The following is a 17619-nucleotide window of genomic DNA, read 5'->3' as shown; positions in this document are numbered from 1 at the left end:
TAACTCAATTTTAGCTGATCAAATAGAATATGGATCACTTAAAATTTTTAAATCAAGTCAAAATATGTTTGAAATATTAAAGTCTAACTTTACATGAATTTATATAGATTTGCATTAGATTCATATTAATTTGAACGTAAAAATAACCTGCCAAGCTCCGAGCAAGGACATGACTTGCCGCTGCTGCTCATTCTCAAGATCGCCATGGTTTCGTTGCTCGTCGCTGCAATTGCTATTTTCATTGAGCATCGCAATCATCCTTTATTCTTAATTTTAGATCTCTCTCTCCCTAAGACTCGGAGGACTTTGAGATAGATGTCTTGGATCATTCTCTGTGTAGTTCTATCTTCACTGTCTTGCTCAAAATAGATTAAATAAGTTAATTTTGAGTCGAACTATTTTCGATCCGATCCAAACCCAACTCCTCCATCCACGCCAGTGTGATGGTTGGGGCACCTTCAATAAACTGTACGTCACGTATTTGCGAAAAGGTCCGAAAGCTAGAACTAGAAGTCACGAGCACATGATCGAGTTTCGACAAAATTTTTACTTTGCCTCCAAAATTATTTTGTTCATTTTCCGTTCGCCGCCGGAGGGCGACAAAACCCAATTTCACAGAGCGACCTCAACTCGTTTCTCTTCGCGCCAAGCAAGTCTCGTCTCGCGTCGACCAGTTGCGATGGACAAGGTAGTGGCGGAGGAAGAAGAGGAGCGACAGTTGCTATGGCGATCGAGCTCCGAATCGATGGTCTCCCTCACTCTCGGCAGAGTTTTGACCTCTCTCCTCTCTGCTCGCCCCAAGAAGCTCCGGGACGCCGCCTCTCGCTTCTCTCCCGAGCTCCGATCGTTTCCGACCGGTGCGTCGTGGGTTCTCTTCTCTTCTCCTCTCCTCGAGTCTCGTCGGACGTGACTCTGTTTTTTTTTTTTTTCACGGCTGCTGGTTCCGGCGTCGCTGCGAGTTTCGGTACGGCTATTTATTCCATGCTTATCTCCGTTGATGTCAAAAGGTTCTCTCGACGAGTCGCTGTTGTTTCTGTACAAGTTCGTTAAGGACTCAGCTGAGAGAAAGGAGCGGTTGGATCAGATTCTCGTTCCGATGTTCGAACACGTACGTGTTCTTACCCGGAATGTTAGTTTGCTTGAGTAAATCATTTCCTAGACTGTTGCAGTTCGAATTATTCTCAGCAGTGCGTTTTTGTTTGGAGAATACTTGCTCATGATGTTTGTGGTAACCTAATTTCCTTCATGATCGACCGAGTTTATTTTACTGTTTTATTTTATTCTTTTATATGCACGTATATATTATTGGATATTTTAGGAGTTTCTGCCCGTCGGATTGGATGATGTGAGCAATTTTTTTCATGAAACAATGATGTGATTCATCCTTTCCTGAATTTGAGCTGCACAGGAGAGATATCTGTACTTTACCAATTCAAGCTTTATCAGGAAAGTGGCTTTTAAATATTTTGTTCGATAAGGGACGTATGGGTTTGTGAGAAGAAAGGAGAATGTGGTGGTCCACCTGGGTCCTATGAGTGAATCAAAATCTGTTTACCTAGAGGTCTAAAGGGGTTGTTACGAGTGGAATGAAGGGGTGTGTTAAACCTTTCTCTATACAGGAACAAGTCGTCATTTCATTCCTCTGGAGTAAGGGTTATGTGGATAATTGGATGGCTAATGTTCAATATGTTTATGCAGATATAGGTCAAATGTCATCTTGGTGATTTTTCTAGTTTGTCTTGTAATGGTTGCTTCTTTTTCTATCATTGGCTCTTTTTTTATGAGGTAGCACCTCACTTCATTTTTTAGTTGTAACTGCTTTATTCTTTGGTCTTGCTTCTTATATCCTGTGAGCTTTGTTGTCAGTAAAATCAGGTACTTTTCTACTTATGTGCTGTCATATCTTTCGCTATTACATGTGAAGCACTTGTTTTTTCAGTCACTGAGGAGCAGAGAATCAAGACACTGTGGCCAAATCTTGATACTTCTTGACTGGCTTGTTCAAGATGAGTTCCTTTTCCAATATTTCATAGAGAGTCTTGCGGACATTATCTCTAGAAAAGAAGATCGTTATGTATCACTGGGCTGGTGTACCCTAGTACGAGGTCTTTTGGAATGTGAGAGTGCAATCAACCAATATTTACTGGATGGTAAGGGTACAACTTGCTCATTCATGTTAAGACAAAGCAATTGCGTATACCAAATGATTTCTGATATCGTTGTTTTGTTTGTATGTGTCTTCCTGATTTTTTATCCATCAAAATGCATTGTTGTGATTAGAAGTGCACTCATATTCCATTTCATGTAGTTTCTGACATCACTTAGAATAGGATGTAAAAGTCTAATAATCTGATTTTTTTGGCAAATTTATTTCTTTTGTATTCGGATAAGGTGCTTTTAGGTTTTATTTCAAGAAAAAAGGTTGCCTTTGGCATTCCACATTGATTTATGCTTCATCAAGAAAGCTTTCTTTTGTTGAGATGTTACTATTAACGTTATTGTTGATGGTGGAGCTCCCTTTTTAACTTCTGATGGCAGGATTAAGGAGGAAGTACTATGTGATTCTGGAGATGCTTTGCCCATGTATTTCTCATCTTTCTTCCATAATACGCAAAGGAAGGTATGTGTCTCTTCACTTTGGAATTCCGTGACCTGCACTGATGACTTGATGCTTGCTCTGTAAATGTTGGGCACGTAAAACCTACTTTGCCTGTGAAGTATTGATTTGTTCACTTCTTGCAACTATTTTGGTTTTCCAGTACCAAGTTGATGTGTTGGCAGACCATTTTTAGGTTTCTGTTCCTTCCATTTCACTTTGTAGTGGGAAATGGGCGTGGGTTTGTTTGTTCTAAGATGCTATAACTTTTGCAGAGTCCAAAGAGTTCCGAACTTTTGCGGTTATTGGGATTCTAGTGCCCTGAAAAATCCAAGAATCAGTGCTTTCTGCATTGAATATGTTCTCTCTTTTCTTTATTCTATCACATGAATCAAAGGTTATTCTGTTCAAATTTGTGGGAATCCTTTGTGAATGTGTAGATGAATACACATGTCTATCCTTTCCTGTTCATTTGTGTTGCCAAACTTTTGTCGGTGCACCTTAGATAACTAAAGTGCAGGCTAAGTTAAGTGGGAATGCAGGAATTCCTCAAATGGGATACCAAGGAATCGTCCCATCTAAATATTGAGATTGGTTTGCTTGTTGACTAGGCTTACAAAGGCAGAAGGTCGTGGGGGAGTGGAGGGGTGGGGACAAGAGTTCTGAATTCAAAATCCAACACTTCCACATTTTTCCATGGGGGAAACAAATGGCTTCATATTTACTGCACTGCTCCTTAAAAAACCTGCCAAAATGATTCTGTCACTCTCGTTATCTGTGCTTTTTGTTCCCCTGAAATTGGCTCTTTTACCATGTGCTTGAGCACAAGGATGCATGTATAGCGTTTGTATTGCATACAATTAGGAGATAGAAGACAATAAAATTTGGAGCTTTTCCTTAATAGCACTGGTCTTGCCTAGTGGACTTGCTCATTACATTACAAGGTAACAATGTCACAAGTATGTGGGAGGACCCTCTAGTGACAAAGGCTTTCCCTAGATCCTAATATGAAATTCGCATAAAATAATATGCTTTTGCACCTTGGAGATCAGTTCGGTCAGTTGTGCAAATATTCTAGGATCTCAAGAGAAAGGGAGAGTGAAAATTACTAAAAGACTGCATCTTCTCATTATTTAGGAGTGTGTACATGGCTCTGTTTATAGAACATGAGAGACAACCAAAACCCTAATTACCTTTTTTATGATCACCTACTAACTTGGACTAATAGCATTTAATATACTCCAAATGAGTGCATAACACATATATGTCTATTATTATGTTTTAAATTGAAGAGGCCATAGGTATATTCTTGGAACTATGGTTGTGTTTCGAATTATCTCCACGTGTTAGATTCGTTAGTTGTTTAATTTGTGGAAGCTATCCCTTGAAATGCCACTATATGCTCTCAAGAAATTTCTCTACAGCCTTGCAGAGCGTTAATACTGTCCTTTGGAATGCTTTTTTGCAGCTCCTTGCAAGATGGATATGAGTTACCTTCTCGTCTTTCTATTTCCGCTGCCGATTGTTTTCTAGCTCTCACTGAAGCATTGACAAGAAAAGATGAGATTGTGAGCAACCAGAAAAGTTATGTAGATTTGGATGTATCCTCGTGCTCGTCTGCAGCTGCTGCTGATGAGGGAACTGTAGGAATCCCAAAAATGGAACTGGAACCAAAGAATTTGCTTTCCTATCACCTAGAGGAACTCGTCAATGTGGTGCAGCTGCTCTTTGCCGTATGTCTCTTACATGTCCTATATGGAGTTTAGATTGTGAGAGGATGTCAGAACTAGTTGGTTGTTGGCAATGGCGTACTCGGATTTCTTTTTCCTTGATGATGGCTGAAGAAATATGAGAAACGAGAATTTTTTTTTACTGAAAATCATAAGTGCATTGGCCTGTTGAGTTACTAGAGGCTTTTGGCTCGGGCTGGTTTCATTAGTCAAGATTCTAGATTTGTCATTATTTACATAGAGTACCCATACTATATTGCAGTGGAGCAGAAAGAGCCGGTCTTTACACTCTAGAGGGCTGGAAGGAGTTCTCAAATGGTTACTGGATATTAAGAAGCACTCTGGTTGCTCCCAAAATGAGGCAGGTCCTTTACATCTTCACTTCTTTTGGGATTTTTCTGTTTTTTTTTTTTTTCAAAATTCTCTATAAGTCATGATTTTGTTTCCTATAACTTGGAAGACAGACTTAAATATAATGAAGACTCAAGAACTACTACTCTCTTCATGTTGGAAGCATTACAGCAAGTTATTGCATTTGGAAGATCACAGGTTCTCTCAGCATCATAAAGCATGGTTGGAACAATACTTATCTGGCATTCAGGTTAATGGAACAATTTCAGTTTATGCAGTTTTATATTTCCATCCTCCTCTCTCTGTCACTCGATAGATACCTTTAGAAACAGCTATTAACGCTACAGTAATGCTGTTAGTTGGTTAAGGAACTCTTGTTCCCAAGCAAGCCAACAAGTTTTTCCTAGAAAGTAGAGGTTATGTAGAGCCCGTCAGTGTGGCACCGAAGCTTATGCAATTAAATTCAGTGGTTAAGCTATTAGTTATAGGGCAAACTGATAAGATAAACCTGGGATAGAAGGACCCACTAAAACGTATTTCATTTCAAAGAAGTTGGATGATTTGGGTTTTGTGGCTATCCCAATGCATCGTCATTGGCATAGGTATCTTGTTTATTTGCTGTCAGATTATCACTGAGAAGTACTCCGCCTGTGTATGACAATGTCAATATGGATTTGTTGGGATCACTGTTTGTATATAATAGGTATTTCAAAAGGCTTATTAATTTCTTAAAATCGAATTTTATTGGCGGTGGAAGTCATGCAGATTGACCATGATTTAAGTTGAAGTCATTTTGTGTCATTAAAAAGCAAATATTTGGTGGTGGACATTTGCTTCTTTATGAAGCAATTTTTTAGGCAGTGGTCAGTGGAGCAGCTTCCTTTCCTTGTTGGAAAATCTCAATCTCTAGCTGGTGATATCCATGCAAGTTGGCAGTACACTTCATTGGTTACCGGTGGAAATTGTTACAAGGAACGGTCACAAAGCCCCATAAATACATGGCCTCATGCATTATGTTCAAGTTACATACTCCCATAATCCATTTTCTCTTCGGAGAATTCCCTTCAACTATTTATGTCAAATAAAGAATACTCGATTGTATAGTTGAAGGGAAATACCTGAAGGGAAGTCCAAGTCATTGGAGAAAAAGTTTAGTCGTTTTATAAGTTGAAGTTTTTGGAGAATACTTAAAGAGGGAGAGACTTTTCGTAGCAAAAGAATTCTGATATTCCTGCATCACCTAAAAGGCGTGGTGCACGCTATTTGGAAGGTCTGTTGTATTTTGGAGCATAGCTGCAACACACCTTTTGCACTTTGTAAAGTACAGAATTTATTTTTGAGGATAATGTTTGCATGCCTAAGATGTACTTATTTTCTACATGTTCTATTTGTAATTCTCGTATTTTCACAACACACTGAGCATGAACTTATTATTCAGAAAGCAATTGTGATTTTGCTTTTATTAGAAAGTTAATCATTTCTTAGATTTCCTTTTGGCGTCATATCTGGCTTGCTCAATTGCTGCTACTCAAACATGCAGTCCTGTGCAGAGAGATGTTCGTACAGGCATGAAGAGTATGATGAGGGTAGGGCTGAGACCAGAAAGTTCTTCCTGAATTGCTTATGTCTTCTCCTGGGTCGTCTTGTTGGCAAGAGGTTTGAAACTACCGTGTTGGAATATGGATCACAGATATTCCAGGTTCTTTTACCTCAGGTATTTATGTTGGAGGGCTTCAAGAAACTGCAATACTATTGTATTTGTAAGCTGGAATCCAAGTGATCGATTTCTTAAATTCCTTTGGAAATTTTAAAGCAACAACTCATGACAGTGTTGGAGTTTTTTTGCAGGACAAATATGCACTCTGCAGTATTGCTTTTGGATACTATTTGAATTGATAAATGCTCATTATGCGTGTGGGTATCCTGGCATGATATTATCTTGGACTAGCCTTGTGGATTATGTAGTTTTCTCCATTGATTTTGAGGTGTAACCTTGAAAGTTCGGAGACAGCGACAATGAGCTGTCTTGGCTGTGTTTCTTTGCAAATGATAATACTGCTGTTTTGGATAGTTAATTTGACGCTGTTGATGCCGGTGTGTAAAGATAGTTTTTAGTTATCTGAATGACATTAACTTGAAAAACTTTTTATGTTGTTTTACCATACGATATGGTAAAATATCTCTTTTGTGGCTAAGATTATGATTGGAAAGGGTGTCTGATTTGCTATCAAATATAAATCATAGTGAAATTGTCTGGCAAATTTATGCTGTGAACTATTAGCTGATTTTCATGATTCAATGTGATCAAGGGGTTTAAGATATAGTGAAATCACACTTCTTTTTCAACCATACTCTACTGGTTTATATCGTGTTGGTTCCACTTTGTCTTTTTGTAGCTAGACTGACATACTGCCCTTTTTCCTCAAGCTAAACTGTGCAGATGAAGAAGTGATACATGGGATTGTCTGCATATTCAAGGAAACCATTTTCAAGTTGAGCTGTTCTAATGAAAGCAGTCTTGTAGAAAAAGAACAGTTCGATGCGTTGCTCCCTTTGCTGCTTCAGCTTTTGGATGAGAGGGATGGAACAGCTAGAGCTGCTGTTACGCTCATTGCAGAATACTGTTCCATGTATGTTTTCTTTTTTCTCCACTAATCTGTTCTTGAGATATAATAGGTTTTCAGGGTTCATGTAATTATGGTGGATGTTGATAATGAATTGTCAGAAACTCAGAGAATCACTGTGTCAAAGAAGTTATAGATCGACTTGCTTGTGGAAACACTATGCAGAGAAGAAATGCCATTGATGTCATATGCGAACTGATAAGTATATCATCAAAGACGGCTAGTGGACTTCCTCATTTGAAGTGGTAAGATTCTGCTATTTGACTGATTCATGATTTCTCTCTCTCTCTCTCTCTCTCTCTCTCGCTCGCTCTCTCTCGCAATCAGCATACTTGAATCTATTATTCTTATTAATCTTTTGTTTGGAAAAATTACAGGGAAGATATAGCAAACGGATTGCTGAGATGCCTTAGTGATGGAGATTGTAAAATTCGTGAACTGGCATCTGATTCACTTTCTAACATGGGTAAGTTCGATGACCGGATCTGCTCTTGGCCTATATACCCTGCTGGGTCACTCTATTTGAGAATCCTGTTCAGGGACATGCTTTGAACATGATCTGTGTTATGTCCCTTGTATTGGTCTGGACTTTATGATCTGTGTACCTCCTTGTTACGGCTAAGTGCCGTAATTAACATGTGAATCTCATGTTTTCCTCCAAGTTGATGCTTGCTGTTGTTCACCATGATATGTGGAAACTATGTCAGTTATACATATTCTGATAATGACAGTCGTTTTGATGATATTCCATATTGATTAGTTTGACTTCTTGCAGAACCTGCAATAGTGTTGCCTAGATTGGTTCGTATCCTTTATACTTCAGACAGAACATTGCAGTCATCTGCAAGGAAAGCATTTATTGGGATGCTGAGATCTCATAAACAGAAATGTGAAGTGATATTTATGCTGCTTGACTGCCTTAGGTCTCTCTCTCTCTCTCTACACGTGTCCGCACATGCACACACGGCACGCACGCATGCAATTCTCTGTTTTACTTAACTAACAAATTATCCTGATTATTTCAACATTATCTTTTGGAAGTCCTCTTTTTAACTGTAGTACTCTTCTGTTTCTGTTGCAGCAACCTCAATAGTAGCTTGGAAATTACTAAAACTACCGGAGAGAAACTTGGAGGTGTGTTTCTATAAGGATGCCAAAATTCTTCTTTCAATGGCCTTGATTGTAGACATTTGTTGCTTTATTATGCTCTAAAAGTTATTGTTGATGGTCCACATTAGCCATTAAAATGCTGTGATCTAACTATGTCAGATGAATCTCTTTATCAAATGGAAGCACCAACGAAGTTTCAGATTTTTTCCAGTTAACAAGTGAAATTTAATGGGGATTTATAGATTTTTTTTGTTTATGTGTCTCTGTTCTTTCTGTTTCTGTGCTGTGGAAACACTATTTGTGACAATTATTTCGATGGCACGCATGAGCAATCTGTTATCAGTTTCCACCTTTCACATGCTTACTGAGAGCAGTTATAAGGGGATTCTCACTACATCGAGCATTTAATTCTCAGAAATTCTGCTGAGTGGAAGTTTGTATTATTCTCTTGCTAGAGAATAATTGTAAGCATTCAAGTTCATCTTTTTGTGGCACTTGTAGAGCTATTTACTCGATTGCATACATTTCTATTATTCTCTTGCTAGAGAATTGTAAGCATTCAAGTTCATATTTCTGTGGCACTCGCAGAATCAAATTTGGAAGCTGATCAAGTACTCAGGCTGACTCCAGAGTGGTCTGACAGTGTAAGAAGATTACGGTGCTATTCTCATATCCTTGTTATGTTAATAAATGTTAAATCGAGGTTCCAATTTGTTTTTTTGGTTGAATCGAGGTTGCAATTCAAAAGTAATTTTTTCTTTTGTATCTTTGGCTAATGCACATTACATATACTTCGGTTTATCATTTCACTTTCCTTGCCTTAAGCGAGTACTAAATTCTCTCCGCTTTACACTTAGCAAGATTTCTCTATTGGCATGAAATGCATATATTGATGATGTTTCATCAGCCAGATTTCTCTAGTTTTCTCCACACATTATTCTTCGATGCATCTAACTCTATAAGTGGGGAGTTGGTATGCCTTGAACTAAGGGTATTATGCACTTGAATGAACGATAAAAGGGGGGGATCTACTTTTCTTGCTACAATGGTTTAAAAATGACTTCTGCTAGTGATCATGCCTTTTTAGGCTCCCAGGACAATCATGCCATGTGCAAATTATTTGCTGGAAGAGAGCCATTTTTGGTCCTTTCCAAACATTTCTTAAGACACTTTTACATGCAGATCGGACGATATTTTGTTCTAATAGCTTAAATGTGATCTTATATCTATATTTCCAGTTTTCCTTTTCCCTTTTAGCTTTTTTTAAGTTTAATTTTGATTTTTTGAATTTCACAGGTTGAAGACTGGAAAACTTTGGTTGGATCCCTGATCGACAAGATGTTTAGTGAGCCATCAAATGCAGTTCTTGTGCGGTTTTTGAGTTACATAAGCGAACATCTGGCAGATGCCAAAGATATGGTGCTACATCACATCCTGTTATGCATGCAAGGACAGAAAGAGTATGTCTTTTAACTGCTCGATTCTCATTTCTTCTGCCTTTTTCCCTAATGCAGCCTGTTTTCAAAGTGAAGTATCCCATACACCGCTAACTTGCTTTGTGGCTATTTCTGTGTTTTCCCTAAGTTTTAGTGTTAAAACATGAAGTAGTTTGTTAACAGACATCATAAATTTGAGGAGAGTCCTCTCTCTTCTCTCTCATCCCTGCACCTATACACTAATATTCCTTCTTTTGGGCTAAGTGCTCTTTTATTCTGTCTCATTGTCTTTTTGTTTATTTAAGTTGTTTTCGATTTTGTATATTTCCTTGTGGCCTGCTATATTCTTTTCTGTGCAGTTTAATTACTCTCCTAGTTATATTTGGCAGGGTTGACAAAAGCCTGCTTGCTCTGAGGGATACCAGCAATTCTGCAAGTTATGATGCGGAGAGAATGCAGAAATCACTGTTTGAGCGCCTTAGCCCTCTACTCATTCTTAGAATTCTGCCTTTGAGAGTATTTGACGACCTCAATTCATCTATTTTGTATGGTCAACTTCTCAACCAAGACAGTGTGCATGGTACAATATCTCGCTTTCTTACACATCGGTCCTTAATTCTCTTTCAGTATTGTTTTCTTAATCTCCTCATATTAGTATGTAAGTTTTTAAGTGCACGGGTTGAGGAGTTGCTTAGGCTTCTTGGATGAATTCATATCTTTGCTAAAAACTTACAATTTTTACTTTTTCCTTGCGGAAATCATCAAGAGCTTATTGATGTATATGCACTATTCTTATGATTCCAATTACCCACATAACAACATAGCTATATAATGGAGTGGGTAAGAGCATTATTCGGAGGCAGCAGATATCAAGTTGGAATCACATCGTCTCCACTCAGACTAATTTAGGAGCTAGACCCATCATCCTATGGGTGTAGCCTTGCTTGGTGCATGTGGACCCCTGGGGGAAGTTGCGTGCATTTGTGGAGATTAGTCGATCAAAAGTTTGGAGACTTATGGTATAAAAAAGAAAAAGAAAGAGAAAGTGGAGTTCTGATGTATTTATTACCAGCAGATATCGATGCTGATATTACACTTAGTAAAAGTACAACCTTTTTATATGATGGAGCAAAAGTTTGTTTGCAGCCCTCTGTTATTGGCAGAGGGCAAGCACAAGTTCTTTTGTCTTAGTCTATCCAAATGTATCTATTACATGTAAATTTGTCCCACTGCTGATATATTAAGTATAACATGAGCAGATGGACATTGTCAGTTCCTTTTCTGAAAATTCTATTCTTCTTTTTGTCACACTCTTCTTTGGCTATGACTGTGAAATTTGTCACCCTCTTCTTGTCGATAGATTTTGTGGAACCACTGCTAACTGTTCTAAAAGCTTAAGCTGTTAACTGAAATTTCAGCAGCATGGTGTATTATTTAAATATTCTAACAGTCCCCTCACGTGTAAGCTGGACTTTGGCCATAGCCTAAGGCATGAAAATATGCAATTGGGGAGGCAAATAAGGGTTGCAAGATTTGAATTTAGGATCTCTTGCTCTGATACCATGATAGATTTTGTGAGACCATCGCTAACTGTTCTAAAAGCTAAGCTGTTAGATGAAGGCATGGTTTATTATTTAAATATTCTAACATTGTGATTTTATATTTTTTTTATTCTTCTATTTTATTTTATTATCTGCTGGTACAAGTATTTACTTTGGTTTTTGTAAATTATGATTCTTAATCGGAACATAATCTGACTAGACCATGGAATTTGTGGGTAATTTCTTGTTCTGAGAAGAAGTGTATCATCTTCTACTCAATCTAGTTGATTTATCCTTGTGCGAATATTTGTTCTTGTTTACATCAAATTGAGAGCTTCCTTTGGGTTGATAGTCAACTCCTTGAGTTGGGGGAATAGTGACTCTTATTACCCATCGGAAAGACTAGTTCAATCCAAGATCACTGCTCTTGTATGTGATGTGCCATGCGATTGAAATGAGTGAAGTGGTTCCCTCTTAATATTGATGTAGATGCTGACAATTTGTATTCCCAAAGTCTTGTCTCATTGTGAGCATTCCACTACTGGTGAATGAGAGCCATATACTGCACGGTTGATCTTTGCAAAATTTGCTCTCCCCCTCTTTGATTTGTCATTTTCTTATCATCTGAGGCTGTTGCAGCAAATGCAGGTGCTGGCATCATTGATGATGGCTGTGTTGCTGCTCTCCTTCTGAAGAGGTAGTTCCCTGATATGATCGTTATGAGGTTTCAACTGCCAGAATGAGAATCTAATGTTTCTATCTGGTCTGTGCACGAAATTTCAGGGCATTTTCCAATATTGAATTCGAAGATGTTCGGAAACTTGCAGCTGAACTCTGTGGTCGTTTGTATCCTCTGGTAAATATAGGCTTAGACGGTCATATCTGTGATTATGTAACCATTCACATGAAGTGAGTTATAGGATGCATTTTCAGTGATTTCTGTGACACTGAGTCAAATAGGATATCAGCATAGATGTCCAAGAGTACATTTGACCTATCTATTTTTTTCCTGACCTAGCAAATCTTCTGAGGATCAGTTTCGTCCTCTAAGCCAAGATGCCTTTACGTATGCTAGTTAACAGCCTAATTAGTGTTTCAGAACTGGAGCACCTACTTTTGCTTTACATATTATTGTTAATTCTGGAGTTTCTCTGGAGACACTAGGGTAAGGAATCGATGTGTTTGTCTAACAGTGGTTATTTTCCAGGTGCTTTTACCAATTATTCGCTTCCATCTGGAAGATGCTGCATGTCATCAGGACATTCTAAAGATAAAGGCTTGTTTGTTTTCAGTCTGCACCTCTCTTGTGGTAATGCTTTTACTGTGTTTGGATGACCATGTCATTTGCTTAGTTTACGCGCAACTCGCCTTTTATTCCCGTTAGATCTAGCTATGTGCTTAAGTTTAATTCATAGCCTATGTGATGCATTTACGACTTTTTTGTTTGCTTCTTTTGAGGTTGAGTTTGGAACCTTACTTGCTCTAATTTACGCTTGTAGGTTAGGGGCAGAGATCCTTCATTTGATCCGGTGATGCTCGAGATCATAAAATTTCTTGAAGAGGTTCTACGTTGGCCTTCGCTCGATGGTGATGATGGTACAAACAATTTTTGCTATTCAACCATCATATCTTTTATCATTTAAGTTAAAGTTAGAAACTTGATATTTCCTTTCATTCCAGTTTCAAAAGCACAGCATGGATGCATTGATTGTTTAGCGCTTATGATTTGTGGTGAGCTACAATCCCCAGAATCTTTCAGTGATTTTGACTTGAGGAAAATCACCTTTTCTAGGGGGAAAGGTAACCCAGACTTTTCATTAACTCTGTGGTTTTGTGTTGACAATTTTAGGTTTGACCTATGACTTGATGTGCAGGGAAAACTGTCTCTTGCTCTGTTCTCAGTCATGTAATCTGTCAATTGATAGCCAATGAAGTTGAATCCACTTCTGGTTTTAGCAATGAGCCCCCAGTCCTTCCATTCCGATTATGCATGGCTAATGTTCTTATCAGTGTGTGCCAGAAGACAGCAGAAGGTGGCAAGAAATCTTTTTCTCAAAAAGCTATCCCAGTTCTCATTCATAGTATTGAGGTACACTTTATTATATATGGTATTGAAGTTTTCGTATGAGCTCAGCCAAAGATAAAACGACGCCAATTATAATAATGCAGGCGATACGGGATGCTGAGATTAGAGCTGCATGTATTCAGGTTCTATTTTCAGCAGTCTACCATTTAAAATCTGCTGTGCTTCCTTACTCATCTGATCTTCTCAAGCTATCTCTAAAATATCTTGAAGAAGGGACAGAAAAGGTACTAAGATCAATTTTGCTTATATTTATTTGAATCTGTCATTTGTTTTTTATGTAATCTGCAACTGCAATGTATGATCGCATTTCATCTCCATAAGTTCCTTCCGTCTTCTTGCTGTGTTTGTGTTTCCCGCATCTCTTTCTCAGTGAAGTTAGTGACCTTAAATATTGCATGTTATGATTCGAACGTTGACATGGAGAGGCACTACTGCTGCAAAAATTTTCTAGAAAGTGGCCAAATTTGCATGTAAGGAGTGAGATATGTCGATTCCACATGAACTCTTTCCTCACTGTCCTCTTAAATTTGGTAATGTGAAAGAAGCCTAACAAATATAGGCCTAGGAAAACATGATATCAGTTTGATAGACAATCTGTTGAAGTGGCTATGTTCCACAGATGTTTCTTATGGTGATGAAGCCAGTTTCTACATACGAACTGTGTATGCAAGTCCCAACGAGCTAAACCCAGTGCTCTAGGGCTATTTACAAAGTAGTTCATAATATGCTCTCATGGAGTAGTTTATCTCAACTTTCTCTTCTTGGTGTGGTGAAAATGTTGGAGAAGGCATTTGCCCACTGATCAATATGCTGAATACATTGTTCAAATTCTTGTTCCACCATGACAAAAGCTCTCACATTTATTGGAGTAGGAATGGCTAGTGTAGTTGTTAGATGGATGAGTACATGCTAATAATTGATTTGCAGTTTCTATTTAAGTGCCCGTCATGTTGAAAGGTTGTTATTTCTCTCAGGAAAGAATGGCTGCTGCAAAACTAGTGGCATCTCTTATGGCTAGTGAAGATGCGATTTTGGTTAGCATATCAGGTGGACTAGTGGAAGCAAGATCTGTACTTTTAACTCTATCAAGAAGTGATCCTTCAAAAGTCGTTCGAGAAACATGCAAAAAACTGGTAGTGTGCATATCGTCCTCTTGAATTTGGTCCTTGCACTCATTTTCCCAGGTGAAAAGTGCTTCGTCAGACTGCTTGATGAAGATTCACCTCGCAGCTATACGAAGTTGTCTTCTCTCATATTGAGAAGTATAGAAAGAGCTGTTGAGACCTTCAGATAGTTTTTAAATTTAAAATAAGTCAAGATAGTTGAAGTTGCCTTTCTTACTTTAGATGGCTAAGTTTATTTTAGTGTACCGCGCCAGTTTCGCCATGGGTAAGTCGGTGTTGCAGATTGTCTTTCGCTGTGACCAAATGTACTTCTTTTACGTCGATGTGAGGCCTCACTGAGATGTGCATGTATCTTTAGATTGTTATTTCTAGTGTTATGTGATGGTGTGATTAGGTGACTCTGCAGAAGTCCTAAGGGTCGTCATGTTGCGACAGATATGGAGTATGGATTCTCATCAAATTGGAACAGTCGATGGGTAAGGTTGCTACTTGCATGGTCCATTTATCTTTTCTTTCGTTCGTCTCGGTTCCTGCCTTCATCTTCACTTCTCTCACTCTATATTGATTTGCGTCTGACGTAATGAAGCTGCTCTGGTTTCCCAATTTCGCCAAATTCGGAAGCCATTGGGATGCACAAGTACTTGGTGCTTAGGGAATGCCATCTTGAAGAGGGGAACTTGTTTGTCGTTGAAGTTTCTCCTTATATAGCGTTCCATGAGCCAATCATGGCTGATTACGGTACCACTGTTTCACGTAGAACTTAACCGCTTATCAGCCAGTGCTGCACTCGTACACACGCGTTGGAACTTGAAAGTCATAAAACTTATCACAAAGTATAATTAAGTCATAAAATTTTAAAAAAATAAAATAAAATCATAAAATTTGTCAAAGTGTGCAATTGAGTCCTAAAATTTTTGAAAAGTATTATCAAGTCTTAAAAATTGTTGAATTGGTGAAATCTTATTTATTTTGTAAAAAGCTCAATACTCTCTATTAGGAGATTATACATAGTATACAAAAGGAAATCTGAGGGCGAATTCTACTTGGGCTCCGTATGTTTCATTTGCTAATGAAGAATAAATCGAATTGCTAATTCCCAAAGACAAGCTGCTGTGGTATGTTCTTAACTATATATCAAACTAAGAGGAGGGGCTCACGTCTTATATGATCTTGGAGGAACTGAACTCCTTGAGTAAGCGATGCAAGTGGTATGATCCGCGATTGATGCAATAGAAGCTATTGACAATAAAGGCAGCTTTCGTATAGATTGTGGTTCCCAATCGTCGGCCGCTTCCCTTGTGGGTTATCGTGCATTGCCGACAGTCGCCTATCGGGCATCGATCGAAAAAGCTAGACCTAGGACGGTCCTAGAAAAGATCCATTGAGACTCTCTCCCCGATCCCATGAAGATCTCTACGTATTTGTCCAGTTCATATGCTAATTGTATTTTTTAAAAGTCTTAGAACATGATTGCATTTTCGTAATAAATTTTCGGATTCGATTGTATTTTTATGATAAATTTTGAAATTTGATTGTATCTTTTGAAAGTTTTAAGAATTAATTGGGCTTTCGTGATAAATTTTTGGGACTTTCAATGCACTTTGTCAATAAATAAAAAGATGATGTATATCAGCAATCCACTGTAGTTCCTGGAATCAATAAAGCATGGCTTCGTAGAAAAAAGGACAAAAAAAAGGTAACCGAGGCATTTATGCCTGACAACTTTATTCTCCCTTTTGAAACGTTGGACAATATTGTTTTTTTTTTCCCCGAAAGAACTTGGTTTGAGATTGACATAGAAAGGGCCCAAGAGGATGAGGCAAAACCGAAACAACCCATTAGAAGAACCGAGAACCCAGAATCGTGACAGAGAAGCAGAACCGGGATAAGCGGGAGGAACGCCTTTGAATCGTAAATACATAAAGCAAAACTATAAGGTTGGGATAGGAAGACAAAACTTTAGCTCCAAGTGACCCAAACTCTCCCCAGACACAATAAAGTCTTCCCCACCACCCTCAAGAAACCTCACAAACCATCCCCTCCCCCGCAATCCCAAGATGAACGATGACGAGAAACCCCTTCCCCCCTCTTCTTACTCTCCCCGAAACGCACGTCGATCCGCCCTCATGGCCGTCACCGTCCTCCTGCTCATTGCCGGCGTCGCGGCCCTCGTTGTCTACCTCATCTACCGCCCCGAGCGTCCCCGCTTCTCCGTCGTCGGTGCCGCCGTGTACGACCTCAACGCCACGTCGCCGCCTGTCGTCTCCACCACCATGCAGTTCACGCTCCTCATCAGGAACCCCAACCGGCGGGTCTCCATCTACTACGACCACCTCTCGGCCTTCGTCTCGTACCGGGGCCAGGCAATAACCCCGCCGGCGTCGCTGCCGCCGCTCTTCCACGAGAGCCGTAGCACGGTGGAGCTGTCCCCCGTGCTGGGCGGGGCGGCGGTGCCGGCGGCCGCGGAGGTGGGGAACGGGCTGGCTGTGGATGAGGCGTACGGGGTGGTGGGGCTGAGGGTGATGGTGATAGGGAGGTTGAGATACAAGGCGGGTGCAATAAGGACGGGGCATTACGGGCTCTACGTCAGGTGCGATGTGTTGGTGGGTTTGAAGAAGGGCTTCGAGGGTCAAGTGCCTCTGTTGGCCTCTCCTCCATGCAAAGTTGATGTGTAGAAGTGTGATTTCCTTGCTTGTAATTAAGTTTTTACAAGCTAGCTTGCTTGCTTCTTCCTCTTTTGTTAACTATGTTGAGTAAAAATATAATTGCAACACAACTTTACTCTTTCGATACTTCTTTTCTCCCTCTCTTCTGCATCAGTTTGCTATGGATGAGTTACATCAACTTCGATCTTCTTGCATCTGCTTGCGGAGCTGCTGCCGCTCATGGCGACCACCTCCACCTCCAACGAGTCTCTGATTCTGCACGAAACGCGTAGGCCGACGAGTCGGTGCGGACACAGGACACGTGTGGTCGACCATGTTGTTGGCCACGTAGTGTGGTTGTTCGTGTCGTCTTCCT

At 39.4% G+C, this 17619-nt stretch overlaps 2 protein-coding genes across 2 annotated transcripts; both read left to right on the top strand.

Annotated features, from left to right (window-relative positions):
• Window positions 1–500: 500 nt before the first annotated feature.
• On the top strand, window positions 501–14632 carry LOC115732156. Its single transcript, XM_030662824.2, has 24 exons — window positions 501–857; window positions 1008–1108; window positions 1940–2150; window positions 2539–2620; window positions 4065–4329; window positions 4589–4691; window positions 4791–4927; window positions 6218–6391; window positions 7105–7307; window positions 7403–7546; window positions 7679–7767; window positions 8077–8224; window positions 8383–8435; window positions 9000–9055; window positions 9708–9871; window positions 10237–10427; window positions 12028–12085; window positions 12172–12244; window positions 12596–12697; window positions 12888–12984; window positions 13069–13188; window positions 13263–13477; window positions 13558–13698; window positions 14449–14632. The coding sequence occupies exons 1-24, from the start codon at window positions 524–526 to the stop codon at window positions 14629–14631; spliced, it is 3444 nt and encodes a 1147-aa protein (XP_030518684.2). The 5' UTR covers window positions 501–523; the 3' UTR covers window position 14632.
• A 1951-nt stretch (window positions 14633–16583) lies between these two features.
• Window positions 16584–17384, top strand: LOC115732285 (NDR1/HIN1-like protein 1). Its single transcript, XM_030662928.2, has one exon. It carries the CDS (start codon window positions 16656–16658, stop codon window positions 17271–17273), a length of 618 nt encoding a protein of 205 aa, XP_030518788.1. The 5' UTR covers window positions 16584–16655; the 3' UTR covers window positions 17274–17384.
• The last annotated feature ends 235 nt before the right edge of the window (window positions 17385–17619 follow it).

Source organism: Rhodamnia argentea, chromosome 10, assembly GCF_020921035.1.
Source record: "Rhodamnia argentea isolate NSW1041297 chromosome 10, ASM2092103v1, whole genome shotgun sequence".
Lineage (NCBI taxonomy): Eukaryota > Viridiplantae > Streptophyta > Magnoliopsida > Myrtales > Myrtaceae > Rhodamnia > Rhodamnia argentea.
Note: the sequence above shows the minus strand (reverse complement) of the source record. Positions and strands in the feature narration are given on the sequence as shown.

Coding starts and splice junctions, on each gene's coding strand:
- LOC115732156 (XM_030662824.2), top strand. CDS start 524: ATGATCGAGTTTCGACAAAATTTTTACTTTGCCTCCAAAATTATTTTG. Junction 2,151..2,538: donor CAACCAATATTTACTGGATG/GTAAGGGTACAA, acceptor TTCTGATGGCAG/GATTAAGGAGGAAGTACTAT. Junction 9,872..10,236: donor TGCATGCAAGGACAGAAAGA/GTATGTCTTTTA, acceptor TATATTTGGCAG/GGTTGACAAAAGCCTGCTTG.
- LOC115732285 (XM_030662928.2), top strand. CDS start 16,656: ATGAACGATGACGAGAAACCCCTTCCCCCCTCTTCTTACTCTCCCCGA.